The sequence below is a fragment of the Propithecus coquereli genome, unplaced genomic scaffold, assembly GCF_000956105.1.
Source record: "Propithecus coquereli isolate 6110/MARCELLA unplaced genomic scaffold, Pcoq_1.0 Scaffold140, whole genome shotgun sequence".
Lineage (NCBI taxonomy): Eukaryota > Metazoa > Chordata > Mammalia > Primates > Indriidae > Propithecus > Propithecus coquereli.
In genome coordinates this window covers 5286308-5301605 of record NW_012138303.1, presented here as the reverse complement: position 1 = coordinate 5301605, position 15298 = coordinate 5286308, and the positions used below count along the sequence as shown (strand labels likewise).

The 15298-nt window shown below is 41.3% G+C and overlaps 1 protein-coding gene across 1 annotated transcript in view; it reads right to left on the bottom strand.

Annotated features, from left to right (window-relative positions):
* Positions 1–1236: 1236 nt before the first annotated feature.
* SLAMF6 (SLAM family member 6) overlaps positions 1237–15298 on the bottom strand; it is a 25878-nt gene continuing 11816 nt past the window's right edge. Inside the window, exons 2-8 of the mRNA XM_012639519.1 lie at positions 8489–8821; positions 5693–5956; positions 5120–5230; positions 4736–4774; positions 3629–3711; positions 1967–2041; positions 1237–1615 (exon numbers count right to left, since the gene is read on the bottom strand). Of these exons, the coding sequence (XP_012494973.1) occupies positions 1568–1615; positions 1967–2041; positions 3629–3711; positions 4736–4774; positions 5120–5230; positions 5693–5956; positions 8489–8821 (953 nt within the window). The 3' untranslated portion in view covers positions 1237–1567. The remainder of the gene's footprint in view (positions 1616–1966; positions 2042–3628; positions 3712–4735; positions 4775–5119; positions 5231–5692; positions 5957–8488; positions 8822–15298) is intronic.

Below are 15298 nucleotides of genomic sequence, written 5' to 3'. Positions count from 1 at the left end.
ACTTTGGTGAATTTCATTTTCCTTTTGTATTGTTTGTAGTCATTATTTTAGTTCTTTCCCACTCCACTCCTCTCTTCCTGCTCCAACTCCCCCACCCCTTCCCTTTGAATCATGAAGTCTTGGGAGCTAGTCTTTGTCACATGCCTTGTTGTGCTGAAGGTTTGTGAGAAGATTCTGTGAGTTCAAGAGAATGTAATTTAATAATAATAAATTATTAACTTATACTAATTACATTAGTAATAATACCAACAATGATGACTGACATTTATTGAGCTCTTTTATGTGCTAGAAACTGCTAAGAGCTTCAGGTGTATGTCTTATTCATTTTCACAAAACCCATTACACATTTATTTATTTATTAAAAAATATTTATTAAACACTTACAACATGCTAGATATTATGCTAAGTGCTCGGGTTACAATGATAAACAAAACAGTCATCATTTCTAAATAGCTTATGGTATAGTGGGAGAAATAGACATTAAAAAATAAAAATAAATATTTAATGACATGATAAATGACATGGAAGATGTGACAGAATAATAAGGGGATCCATTTTAGATAGAGAAGTCTGGGAAAGTCTCTTTTAAGAGGTGACATATTTAAGCTATGAATAAAGAATGAGGAAGAACCCAGCAGACAGAGGACGGGCCTTCAGGCAGATGTAAATGATTTTAATATAGAGAACATTTTCCTCTAATAGAGGAGCTAAAAGACAATCAAGGAGGCTAAATAGAGAGGGTGTGGGGAAAGTGATGCTAGCTGAGGCTGGAGATTGTCAGACTATCCAGGGTCATGTAGACTGGATTTCATTCTGAGTGCAATGGGAAGTCTGCAGGGCTTTAGCAGGCAAGTGAAAGACTTGTTTTATATTAAAAACATTACTCTGGCTATCTTGTGGAGAATGGATTGAAAGGGGACAAGAGCAAAAGTGGGGAGAGCTGTTCCAAGGTTGTTGTAGGTTCCAGGTTATAGGTGGTGATGGTTGGATACAGGATGGTGGTCAAGGGGTTAGAGAGAATTGGATAGATAGGTCCAGGATATATTTTTGAGGTAGAGTCCAAAGGGCCTGGTGATAGAGAAGCTGGAGTCAAGGATGAGTTAGATTCTTGGCTTGAACAATGCAGCTACTGTATTACCATCCTCCTCCTTTTTCAGTCTAGGAGACAAAAGCTCCAAGAGGTTAGGTAATATGTCCTAGGTGGTATGTCTAGTAAATGTTGTACAAGTTGAGCACACCAAATCCAAAAATCCAAAATCCATAATCTCTCTGTCAACCATAATTCCATTTGCTCAGTTACCAAAGAGAAAGTCAACACTCAGTTGTGTTATCTGAAGCATGTTTTGGTCTTGCGTGGACTGGAAAATATTTAGATCACATGCTGGAAATGATGTTATCCTTAGGTATATGACCCAGGTAAGCAGGTTCAAGTCTGAAGGACTGGAAGTGATAATCCTAGATTTTCAGATTCTGTTGCCAGGCACAAACTCAAGCTTTCTGCTCTTTATCCTCTCCATGGGATCAGTAGATGTGTCATTCCCGAATTCCTTTGAGACCTTTCAGCAACTTATATGACATTGTCAAGGGCAGTTGCCCTGGGAAAAGTGGGTTTATTCTATGGATAAAAGAGGAAGATTAAGTAGTTAAATAGGGACCAGAACCTCAACCCACCCACCATGAACTACAGAAAGAGGATTGAAAACCACCAATAGGCAGCGAGTAGGAACATTGATAAGATAAGGCAGGATTAAATTAAAGAACAAGTAGGTTGAAAACTCAGTTTTGCATGGTGACCCTAATACAAGACAACTTCTTGAATATGTTTTGGTGATGTCCTGAGGCTTTCTGTATCCTGCTGTTATTTATGCATCTGTGAAATGACCCTTTTACTTTTGCTTTATTTGCAAAATCATAATTCTGAAGAGAAAGATAAGAATGTAAGAACATAGGGCAATCATGGGCTTACCTCTTTGGAATGATTAATCGTGGAGTAAATTGTGACAGAATCATTGTTTTTCACAGGTGTTGGGATTTCTTTTTCCTGTAAAAAGAGTCATACCCATTTGGTTCACACAGAGACAAAGAGATTCATACATAGATATATTGTTAGGAAAGGTAGTGTGTCAAAAGGTTAGGAAAGGTAGTATGTCAAAGTTCTTTGGGAGGAAGGACAGGACACATTTAGCAGGAGGCCACACACCACCGGCTCTCAGACTTGTGAAAGTTTGGTGGCATTTCTTGAACCCCAGATAGAAGAGCAATACTCCAGCATACCAGTGTGATCAAGGACCAGAGAGAGACAGAAAGGCAGCCTTGTATAAAGGGAAGGAATTGTTTTTGTCCTGCGTCCAACTCTACTTTCCTTCCTCCATTTTAAAGAACTAACTATATACCAAATGGCTATCATATCTTTTGTCTCAGATTTTTACTAGCTATAACTAGAGCTGCCATTTTGTCTGCTTCATTTTTCACTATAATTCTAATTGCCTGGTCACCATGTCACTGGGGCCTCTTCAAGCATGGAGAACTGGTAGAATAGGAACACCGGGTCTCAAGCATGGCTCTGCCTGGAATACACACAACAGTAATAACAGTGGAAGTTCCCATGCCCCTCAAAGAACCTGCTCAAATTTTTTGACACTTTAAATTAATTAAGGAATATTTAAAGAATTATCAAGACCTCAGAAACTCTCCAAAGTACAATAATTTTTGTTAAAGACAAAGCTAACACATTTACAGGAGATTAGTTTCTTGGTTTGTTGGAGAGTGATTCAGCCTTGATTTGAATTTGAATTTGTTTCAGCAAATTCAAGAAGAATTTCAAGGAGTGTACTTCACAAATACCTGTGAGAGGCTGTGTGAGGGGACATTTGCTTAGGGAATCCAAGATTTGTAGCAGATCATTGCTTCCATCATTTGCAAAATCCTAGTTTTCTTGGCTTATTTTTCAGAAGACATGAAAACTGGCCTCCCAGCATGTATAGTATTATTCAGAAATGTGCCACCTGCAAGTGGTTTATTTAGGGGTAGTGGGGAGTTGCTGATGCATAACCAAGGCCATCCTGTTATGTTGCTAGAGGGGAGGGGAGGAGTGAGGGCTTCTTGTGGTTTAGTGGCTGCTACTGTGGAGAAGTTGCAAATTTTTGCCCCCTTCCCCTCTTGAGAAACTACTTCTGAGGTCCTCTAACATTCTACACTCCTACATCCTGAGTGAGGAGCCAGCCCCCGGCCATAGAGTTATCTCCTTAGGAAACTTTCAAACTTAATGGAACTCTGATCCATTCAGCAAGTCTTTACTGAGTGTCCCGCTAGGATATAGAGGAAGAGAGAGGAAGACATAATTTGCACTTCCGGGAAGCTTGTCATTAAGCTGAAGAGACTTACTGATGCATCAAGCAGTTAGAGAAGAGTGTAAAGCAGGGTATCAATAAACATCCCCTCAGGCAAGAACGGCAAACCAGATGGCAGATGCTAGAATGATCTTGCACAGAACTTTGCAGCTGCTGTGGCTGCCTTCTCCTCCCCTCAGTGGGGTACGTCAGTTGATCAGTCAGATGATGGTGGTGACAAATTTATGAATAATGACTGTAAACCTGACAGTGATGGAGTATGAAGCTGAAAGACTCACCCTGTTGGGATGAGTGACTGAAGCATACACAGTGCTGCTGGCTGGAGAGACTGAAACATTCTCTGTGTTCCTCATGGACTCTGCTGTTAACACAGGAAGCACGGTCAGTGGCAGAAGAACTCTGGGACTACTCTCCCAGGACCTTGCCTTCCCGAGAGCACTTTCTGTCCCCAAATAGGCAGTTGTTCGAAGCATCACCCTTCCATAGGGTTCATTCATTTTTCAGTCTTTGGAAGTCTGGGTTGACCAGAACCTTCTCAGTCATGTGATCTATTTCTGACCTCATCTCTTGGGGTTAGGGGTGCTCTTGAAGTACCCTAAAGCTTCAGAGTGTCCCTGAGGCTTCACATGTGGGTCAGGAAACTCCTGGGACCAAATAGCATTGCCTACAGAAGAGCTAGAGATACCTCACCGGTGAACAGAATGTAGCCAATTATCTCACACATGGGATGTAATTAAACTTTTCAGAAGGTCCTTAAGTTGGATTTGATTATTTTAGAGATGAAGAACTAGAGGCCCAGAACGTTCAATTGACTTGTGCATCACAGGAAGTGATGAAACAGGAACTCAAATGCATGTCTTCTGCCTCGAGTCTCACGCTCTTTGCTGCACAAGTGATGTCATGCATCACTCATCCACGAAATGAGACTGAAAGCCAATCTGAGTCCAGAGCCTGTGTTTGGGACTCTATGTCACACTATCTCTTTCGACTGTGTCTGTCCATTGCCCACACTCTGGATGAACAGTAGTGATGCAGCCAGGCAGTTTGGTTTTGTGTCTTTGCTGCTCTAGTCCTGTATGTGCCCTGTACTTACTGGGTAGCAGTGGACGAGCCCTTTCACTGGCATTTAGTTTATTCATCAGCAGGGTGGGCAGTGACCCTGATCTCATCATGAGAAACTGTGAATGACCAGTTCACATGCTTGTGAGGGACCCTATGGGTCCCACAGTTACAGGTCAGCTCCCCTAGCACCATGTGGTCTGCCTGAGTACTGACATTCCGACTCTCTCCTTTCTCAGTATCCAGCCCTTTGCCATCCCCCTTCCTCTTCCATTTGGTTCTTCCTGTCTGCTCTATGACTGGGAGTTAAGAATCTGGATGCTCACCAGGACCCTGGCCTTGCCGTGGAGACAAATAATGGGAACCTGAAAGATAAAATCAGAACACTGAAATGTGTGACTGCAGTGAGAGAGGCCTTCTGCCCCCCACCCCATGGGTGTCTCTCTAGAGGACGTGGCAGGAGGGACCCCAGAAGAAGGACAGGCAGCCCTGAGGTTGGATCCTGCCTTTCCCAGTAGGATATCTCCCTCAGGATATTAGCAGGTGTGTGGTCACACCCCAGGGGTCATCCCAGTGGACCAGCTGGGCCAGGGTTTGCATCCTTCCTCCCTTCACCTGTGCTCCACAAGAGATCCTTGGGAATCACAGGTCCCAGACTCTAAATCCCTGGAACCTTGGAGAACAGACAAGTTGCAAGAAAGAAAACCTGCCTGTTTTTCTTTTCCAAACAAAGAGTAAAACCAGCACAATGAGGACTACGCCTATCACAAGAGCCACAATCATAATCCATGTGCTATCTGGGTGTGGATTTTTCTTAACACCTGAAAAGAGAAAAAAGAAGTGGTACTTGAGACACATTGAGTGAGGCCTTCATGGAGCCTCTTCTTGGACTCTATGGGGGCTGTGTGGGTTTGTCTACACCCAGAGGCTCTGGGGCTCTGGGCAGGCAGGCTTTCAGGGAGCGGGAGTCCCATATGGCAAGCAGGGCAGGGTGGGGCCCACTGGAGTCAGGGGGAGAAAGCAACCCTGCCTTTCTGAAGCCTTTGCTCATAGGCTCTGAGTGGGCTGGAGGAGAGGCTGGGAGAGGAGCGGGGGGAGGGACGGAGGGAGAAGGGAGATCTTTGGGAGCCACGAGAGGCACAGAGCTCCAGAGGGCATCTGTCCCCTCCCAGCAGTGGCTGCCTCCCACTGGGCCACTGTACTGGGAATCACGCAGGATGTGAGGACGTGCTACACCCCACAGCTACTCAGGGCTCTCGGAGAGACCTGGAGCAGACTGTTACCTTTGCAGAGGTTCTGGGCAGAGACAGAGGAGGATAAATTGCCAATGGGGTTCTGAGCTATGCAGGTGTAGCTCTGTTCACTGGAATTTTGAGGGTCCCAGGAGATAGTGAGGTTTGGTTCACTTAGAAGTATGCCTCCTGAGGCCTGCCACCTGAATGAGACATTGTCATTTGGATTCTCCACAGAGCAGGTCAGGTGGATCTCGCAGGTCCTATTCCCAGATAGTTCACTGTGGCTCGTAATGTGTATGCTCCTCAACTTTTCTGTGTGGAGAAAAAAAGACTGATTAAGGACAAAAGGCTTGGCTCAGTCCCCTGTGAAAAATCCTTCACCTCGATGTTTTTGTATTCCACTTTTGCTGTATGTTATGGCCTGTGTACTCTGTAAATGACTCTGCTTCTATCGCCCAGTTGATGGTAGCAAGGTCTGGGACAGCCAAATGATGAGAGACATCAGTATGGGACAGGGTGGCCCTTGGGAGAAGTGGGAGGGGAGAGAAGCACTCATGGCTTCCTTACATACTATGTATCATTTGTTTATTATGATGGGTATTGTTTATCGCCTGCCTTACTTCCCATCTAGAATGTCGGCTCTATGAGGGCAGGGATCTTTGTTTTGCTCACTGATGTATTCCAAGTGCCTAGAACAGTGCCTTGTACATTGTCTGTGATCCCAAAAGACTCTACGAATAAACTTAACATGGCTTCAACATCTTTCTTAACACTGAACTCTAGGCAGTCACTCCCAATTAATTGATATTGGTCCATAAAATCAAATCTTTACCATTCCTATCCTGGCATATACTGAGAGATTGGTCAATGTTTTTTTTTTCTTAAAAACCTATATAGTTCATAACTTGAAATTCCCTTTCACTATTGTAAAACTAGCTGGTATAGCTTACACATCTGTGTATGTGCCTTTGAAGAAGAGGTACTCCAAAAAGCCCCAAAAAGAAATTGACATTGAACCTCACGAGTGTGGCTATTGCGGGAGAAATCATGTTTGGTCTTCTCAATAGTGTCAGAAGAACATTGTCTTAGTTAATGTGATGGAGCCTGGTATGGGGTCTATTCTCAGGATATCCACTACACATTTCTTTCTTCTCTCAGTGTCCTAGCACCATCTTGATGTTCGCTGGTCACCCAGAGTGATCCTACCTGTAGTGGGTTGCATGATGATCCCACAAAAGATATGTCCATGTCCTAATTCCCAGAATCTGAATATTACTTTATTTGGAAAAAGGAGTCTTTGCAGATGGAATCAAGTTAGATGAGGAGATCATCCAGGATCATCTGAGTGGGCCCTAAATCCAATGACAAGTGTTCTTATAAGAGAAAAGCAAAGGGATATTCGAGACAGACAGAAGAGGAGAAAACACAGAGAAGAGGAGGACGTGATGTGACCATGAAGGCAGAGCCTGGAATGATGCAGCCACAAGCCAAGGACCACCAAGGAATGCTGACAGCAGTCGAAATCTAGAAGCAGCAAAGAACAGATTGTGCCCTAGGCCCCGGCCCACACCTGGATTTTGGAACTTCTGGCCAGAACTGTGAGAGAATAAATTTCTGTTGTTTTAAACCACTTAGTTTGTGGTATTTTGTTTCAGCAGCCTCAAGAAGTTAATACACTGCCCCTGGGTGATTTTGCCCATTTTGTTGGAATCTCTTGTACAGGACTTTTCCAGACATTCTCTCCTTCCCACCACATTTACCTGTTCTGTGTCCTGTTCTTTCAAGGACATGACTTTGACTAATCTAACATGGTAAACCTGTCAAAGCCTCAGGGGATGCTAAAGGTTAACATGTAATCTATTTGTGGAGACATTTTAGTTTAACAGTGATTTTTTGGGGTACCATGTCTTAACCCAGAGGACTCTGAGTGAGTTTTAGACACTATGGACTCTCTAGCAGATAAGAATTATAGAATCTCAGTGGCCTTTAGTGTTGTGTTGTCTGATTGCCAATTTAATGCTTGAATCTCTGGTATGACGTTGCTGCCAAGGGATTATCCTAAAGCCATTCATGGCATCTCTGAACATCATTGACTGCCAGAAAGATTTTTTTTTCTGGTATTGATTCGGAAGCTATCTCATCATAGTTTCCATAATTTTACATTGTAGACATTTTCATTCTTTAACCTTGGGGAGGCAGAGTTTTGACTAGTAATCAACATGAGCTGTCTCAGGGAAAATATTGTTAGACATTAAATAACCTTGACAGAAAAGACATTTCTCTTTATCAGCTCATCCTTACAGAGAACTTTCTAGGCAGACTACTGTCCTGTACACACACTGCTTTATTGGGTCAGACTAGCATTTCTGTAAAGGGAGGTATCATGACAAGGTGGTTCTGTAGGAGGTGCTGGCACTTACCACCTCTGCGACTGTAGACAAGTTACTGTGACTGAGGCTGCGCCTCAGGGGTAAGGATTGTCCTGTCTCATGGAGCTTTTGTGACAATTACATGGTAGATGTATGCAATACACATGATAGCTGTATCATGAATAGTTCACTTCCATTACGTTTGCTACATTTCTAGTTGAAAAGGACCATTTTATTGGGTGAGGGGCAGTAAGGTGATTTTGGGCTGGGAGTCACAAGACATAGGTTCTATTCTCAGCTCTGTCCCTAACTGGCTGTGCCATGTCATAGGGTTGCTTCACCACTGGACTGCATTCTGACTCCAAATGCTACACTCTTTACCACTAGGCTACCGTGCACACGTGCAGTCAGATAGGATTGAAATACATTATTGTTTTTTAGTCCGTATATAATTACACCCCACATTTAGACTCACCGAAGATCCTCAGAGTGTAGCTGGAAACTATCATAGAGGTCTCTGTGGTTATCTGGGCGCTGTAAGATCCTGTGTCTGCCACTGTCAGGTTGCTGAGATGCAAGGAGTAGGATGGGGTGAAGCTCAGTCGCTCTGCCCATTTTGGATTGGTCACATGGATGGTTGGACTTTTGGTTTCATCTGGCTTTATGAAGGCGATAGATGTTCCATTGCAAAGCCAGGTGATGGCATGAACCTTCTTTCCTTCAGGAAACTTCAAGGTAAGAGTTACTGACTCCCCCAGAACTCCATTCACTGTCAATGGGGTTGAGCTATTTTGTGAAACTACATGCCCTGTAAACACAGAAGGAAAAGGCTTTAAAACTGTCCCTGGAACCACAACCTCTGGTGGGCTCCACCCCCAACAAAATGTCTGGTACTCTTGGTTAATGCAGAGTTGGTTCAGATGGTCCCATATTGGCTGGTCCTTCCAGGCTCATGACCATACTCCGTGACCCAGGTTCTGAATTCTTAGGGCATTAGGCTGCGGGGCACAGGGAACTACAGACCCCAAAAACTGCAAGTCTTTGCTGATGAAGTATAATTAAAGCCTGACATTTACTGATTACCTACTGTGTGTCCAACATAGTAGGCTTGTGCAATTTGGAAGACTAATAACAGGGACTAATGTCAGGGATTTGTGGTGTATACAGTTCTTCTTATCCATGATTCCATTGATGCTGACAATTCTGAGAGGCAAGCAGGATGGATATTATTATCTCTGTTTATAAATAAACTGAGAAACAGAAAGGTTAACTGATTTTCCCAGGGTTACTCAGCTAACGAATAGCAGAGTCTAGAGTCAAACCCAGAACTTCTAACTACTTTGTGCTCTTTTCATGATACCAGAAGATATCTTTTCTACTCTCAAAAAGATTATAGCACAGTAGTTGAGGAAATAAAACTGATAAATATACAAATAATAAAAATAATTTCTAAGGAACATATAATGGCCACATTCTTGTGAGCCTCTCTCAGAGCCATCAATGTTTGAGCAAAAAAGGTGAAATGGTCACAATGATTCTTAAAGAACGTGCTTCCTTAGCATCCTTCCCCAAATTCTTAGCAATTATCACACTCTTCTGTACTCCTCTGTTTACTTGTTTGTTTGATGATGCCTTAATTATGCTTGCATCTCAGCACTCAGCACTGTGTCTGACACAGAGTGGGGTCTGTGGAAATGTTTGAGTGGGTCAATGAATAAATAACCATAACCATGACCTCAGCTTTCTCAGGATCTTTTATTTCTCAGGAGAGGAGCTGAGTAGAGGAGGAAATGTCTCTTGAGATCCTAATACTCAGCTCCTGGGTGAGCTTCTACTTCCTCTCTCTTTCCTGGATTGCTGTGGGTTCCAGGCACGTGGACATTGCCATCATCAATTCCTCCCCTGTACTATGTCTTGTCCATCAGCACGTAAACATGCTGTCATTCCTCATCTTGACCCCCTATCCCTCTTGCAATCACGTGGGTGAACGTCACATGCAAAATCTTGAGGAAAAAAACCCCAGATACAAAAAAAAGCCTACAATGGTATGATTCCACTAATTTAAAGTTAAAAACAGGTAAAACAAATCTATGCTGTTAGAAGGCAGGAGAATGGTTGCCTTTGAGGAGAGCCGGGGAGAGCACAGGAAAGCTGTGAAGGAGGGATTCCGGAGTGTTGATGATGCTCTGTTTCTTGATCTGTATTTGTCTACACAGATTTATTCATTTTAGGATAATTCTTTGATCTGACATTTAGGATTTGTACAGTTTTTCTCTTTGTATGTCAGCAAAGAAAGTTAAAACAGTAACAAAAGCAAAACAAAACAATATCATTACGATGGCCTATAACTACCAAAATGATCTGGCCATTTCTCTCTCTTTGACCTAGTTCCTATAACTCTCCCCCTTGTTCATTTTGCTCCCACCCACCTGGCTATTTCTAGAACAAGCCAGGGCTTTTGCACTTGCAATTCCCTCTGCCTGGAATGCACTTCCTCCAGGTATCCATGCAGCTCACTCTTTTGCCCACTTAAGGTCTTTAATGTAAATGGTCCCTCTCAGAGAGACTTTGGAGAAATGTGACCACTGACCACTCTTTCCTCACCACCACCCCCCACCCACCCTTGCACATCCAGCTGACTTTGGATTTATTTTTCTCTGTAGTACTTAACATCTAGTATACTTAATAATTTGTTTTGTTTATTCTCTCTCCTCTCCACTAGAATGTAAGCTCCATGAAAGCAAGGATTTTTGTCTGTCTTGTTTACCATTGTGGACACTCTTGAACAGTGCCTGGCACACAGTAGACATCCAGTGATTATTTGTTAAGCGAATCGACGCATTTCTGTCCCCTCTCTTGGAGGTTCTCTGTCCAGAACGTTAAGGTTCAATTCCTCTTAGTAAGGGATCTGGACTTACTCAGTGGCCCAAGGACTCCTCAGGAGCTGTTCTTCCCTTGTCTTGCACACTTCTGTAAGGTCCCTTGGTTTTATAGATTGCAATTATTAGTTTATTTAAAAAGTCATTCATTTTTACCATTTGTTCATTTATATGAATATAAATGAATAAAACCTTATAAATCATGGCATTTAGACCCTGTACTAGTTTTTGGGCTGGGAACAGAGTACAAATATGAATAAGACATTGTCAGTCCTCTGGGTCCACCATCTATCTGGTAGAGGTGTCTGGCAGATTAATGAGTAGTTAGTTTGGGTGTAGTGGGTTGGGCACTGACTCAGGTGGGGCTCACCTCTGCGTGGCCCTCATACTACTCTTACATCCTGTGCATGCAATAGCACATACTTCTTTCTCTTTGTTATAATACAAGATTGTTTTCCTTTCTTTTTCATAATCTTGAGGGCAGGGATTCTGCTTATTATTTCTGTATTCCTAGAATTTAGCACAATTTCTAGCTCAATAAATGTTGAATTGATAGAAGTATGTGTTCTATGGGAGCATAAATTGTGACAATGATGGACTGGGGACAGTTGTGGGTTGTCAGGGAACACTTCACAGGACATGACATTGTGCCGGGGTTTTGAATAAAAACATGGAGTTCTCCATTGCTTAATTATTTGTAATTCTTCCAAGAATGTCCTGCTTTCTTTTCACTGCTGTTCCCTCTGCCTAAAATCCCCTTCTCCACCTTTTCTACATGGTAAGGTCCTATTTATCCTTCAAGGATGAGCTAAAATATCTGTTTGCCTCTGCTTATATTTGTGGGGTTTTGCATTGGTACAGTGGGAGGAGAAAGGAGTTTGTGGTGGAGCAAAGGGAGAAGGAATGCAGGTTGGGTGAGGTTGTAGGAGTAGTTCCCTGCAGGTCCAAAAATAAAACTAGATTTGTGCCAATATGCTCAGGTATGGTGAAGATCAGATGCTCCAAAAATGTTCAAAAGACCCTCTGTGAGACTTTGGACACAAGGAGAGCTGCTTTGGGGACCGGGCAATGCGGTGTGGCCAAGAAGGCACGAGGAGGTCATTTTCTCTGTTCTGCCTGGAATCAGCACTGGTGCTTTTTTGGGGAGCATCCTGGGTCAGCACCTTTGGCATGGATATTGATGTTCTTGGGAATAGGCAGGGCATCCAAGTAGCTCTAAGGGTCCATCCCCCAAGTGGAGGACTAGAATTAGAAAAGGAGATGAAGAATTGGAAAGATACCTCATGGAAGCTACTGCTGGCAGGTTGCTTTGGTGGCCCATGAGAAGCATCCCTTGGGGACTCTCATACATCACTGGATACCACTTAGAGCATGGAGGTGGTGCTGAGGTCTTGCCCATCCTCTGGTGAGGATATCAGGCCAGAAATTTGGAGTAAATTTGTTTACATGTTTCATCTGTTGGATGATGAGTTTCTGGAAATATGAATAATGTCTTAGTCAGCTCTTTATTTCCCCAGAACCTGGCCCAGGGAACTCAGTGAATGCTAAGTAGAATGCAATTAGAATGAAAGTTTTGAAGGGTTACCTGAACAGTGGGGGATTTACTGTGGAAAGTATTAAGAAATATGGAGTATTTTTGAGAAGTGGGACGGTATAAAGAAAGCAATGTTTTAGAAAGGAGAGATGAGAAGTAGGACTACACTGAATCTGAAAAAGAAAGAAAAGTCAGGAGAAACTTTGAGGTTTCTAAGCTGGGGAACTGGCTGAAGCCTATGTATAGTAAAGAGGGATTTAGTGAGCTATTTTAGCTTAGAGTGAGATAAGTTCAGTGTGAAGGAGGGTAGGGGCTGATATCTCAAAAAATTTAATAGAGAAGGTAGGAGATACATATGGAAGGATCTTGAGAAGAAGGTAGACTAAGGGGAAGTTACTATTTAGGGAAATAGAGTTTTGAGTAATTTTGGAGCAGAGGGAAATAGCTGGTGGAGAAGGAGAGACTAAAGATATGGTGAAAGGGGGTATTCAAAAAAAGAGTGTCATTTCAAGGGGATAGTGGTTACTTTGGTGAAATTGCTAGCCAGAAATCTGAGGGTTGGTGACATCAATGAAAATGGCACAATAAGTAGCTTCAAGGGTCCATCCCTCCACAGAAACACACACACATGCATGTGCATGCACACATACCTTCCCACACACAATGGGCAGACATTGTCAGAATCAACTTTGTCAGAACTCTGGAAACTAGTCAAACGTTATCAAGCAAATGATAAATCAAGAAAAGAGGGAACTTAAAAATGGTAGGTATTGGATTTACTAAACAGAGACTATAAATCAACTGTCATAAATATGCTCAAACAGCTAAAGGAAATTATGGACAATGAACTAAAGGAAATCAGGAAAAAGATATATGAACAAAATGAGAATATATAAAATATAATATTATAAAATAGATACTATAACAAGAAAACAAATAGAAATTTTGTAGCTGAAAAAGTGCAATAACCAAAATGAAAATTTTACTAGATGATTTCAACACCAGATGTGAGCAGGCAGAAGAAAGAACTAGTTAATTTGAAGCTAGGTCAATTGAAATTATCCAGTCTGAGGAGCAAAAAGAAGAGTGAAGAAAAATGTACAGAACTTAAGAGACTTGTGAGATACCATCAAACATACCAAATAGCATAATGGGAGTGCAAGAAGGAGAGGATAGAAAGGGGCAGAAATGACAGTTGAAGAAAATAATGGCCCCAAATTTGATAAAAGATATGAATGTATGCATCCAAGAAAGTCAGTGAACAACAAGAAGAATAATCACAAAGAGATCCACAAGACAAATTATAATCAAACCATTGAAAGACAAAACCACTGAAAGACAAAAACAAAGAGAATCTCAAATGCAGGAGGAGAAAGCTACTTAACATGTTCAAGTGATGTTCAATAAAATTAACAGCCAACTTCTCAGAAGAAATTATGGATGCCAGAAGGTAGTGGAATGACATATTTAAGGTGCTGAAAGAAAAGAGAACTCATCAAACAAAAATTCTACATCTGACAAAAACATCCTTCAAAAATGAAGGTGAAATTGAGACATTCCAAGATTAACAAAGGCAGATGGATTTCATTGCTAGTAGACCTGTACTGTTGAAATGCTAAAGGGAATCTTTCAGGATAAAATGAAAGCACACTAGACAGTAACTCATGATTTAAAAGACAAATGAATAAAGGAATAATTATAAATCTATGTTAATGAGACCACATGTACAAAGATGTAATTTGTGACAACAACATAAAGGAAACAGAATGGAACTATATGGGAACACAATGTTTGCATGTTTTTGGAGCCAAGGTGGTGTGAATTAAAAATAACTTGTTATAAGTTGAAGAGGTTAATTGCAATCCCCAGGAAAACAACTAATATATTAACTAAAAAAGTATACAGAAAAGGAAATGAGAAAGAAATCAAAACTAAAAAATATCAATTATACATAAAAGAACAGAGTAATGGAGGAATTGAAGGAAAAAATGTAAGACATCTAGAAAACAAATATTAACAGCAGAATGCAAGAAATAAGTCCTTACATATCAGTAATTACTTTAAGTATAAATGAATCAAACTCTTCAATTAAAATGTAGAAATAGGCAGAATGGACTTTAAAAGCATAATTCAACTACTTGCTATCTACAGAGACTCACTTTAGAGTCAAAGGCATGAATAAGTTGGAAGTAAAAATATGGAAAAAGATATTTCATGCAAATAGTAACCAAAAGAGAGTTGTGGTAGCTATACTAATATCAACAAATTGACTTTAAGTCAAAAACTATTACTAGAGACAAAAAAGGATATTGTACATTGTACATTGATAAAAGGGTCAACCCAGCAAGAAGTTATAACAATTATAAATGCATACACACCAAACAACGGCCCTAAAATATATGAAGCAAACATTAACATAATTCAAGAGAGAAATAGACAATTCTACAATAATAGTTGGAGAATTCAATACCTTCAATAATGGTCAGAGCAACTGGACAGAAGATCAATAAGGAAATAGAAGACTTGAAAAACAATATAAACCAAGTAGACCTAACAGATGTACACAGAACACTTCATCCAAACACAGCAGAGTACACATTTTCCTCAAACGCATGTGGACTGTTCTCCAGAATAGATCATATGTTAGGCCACAAAACAAGTATCATTAAGTTTTAAAAGATTTAAATTATATAGAATCTTCTCTGACCATAATGGAATGAAACTGAGGAATCATGAACAGAAGAAAAATTGGAAAATTCACAAATATGTGGAAATTAAACAACCAATGGATCAAAGAAGAAATCACAAAGGAAATTAGAATCTACCTGATTCTAAGACAAGTGAAAACAAAAACAAAATATATGAAAACTTA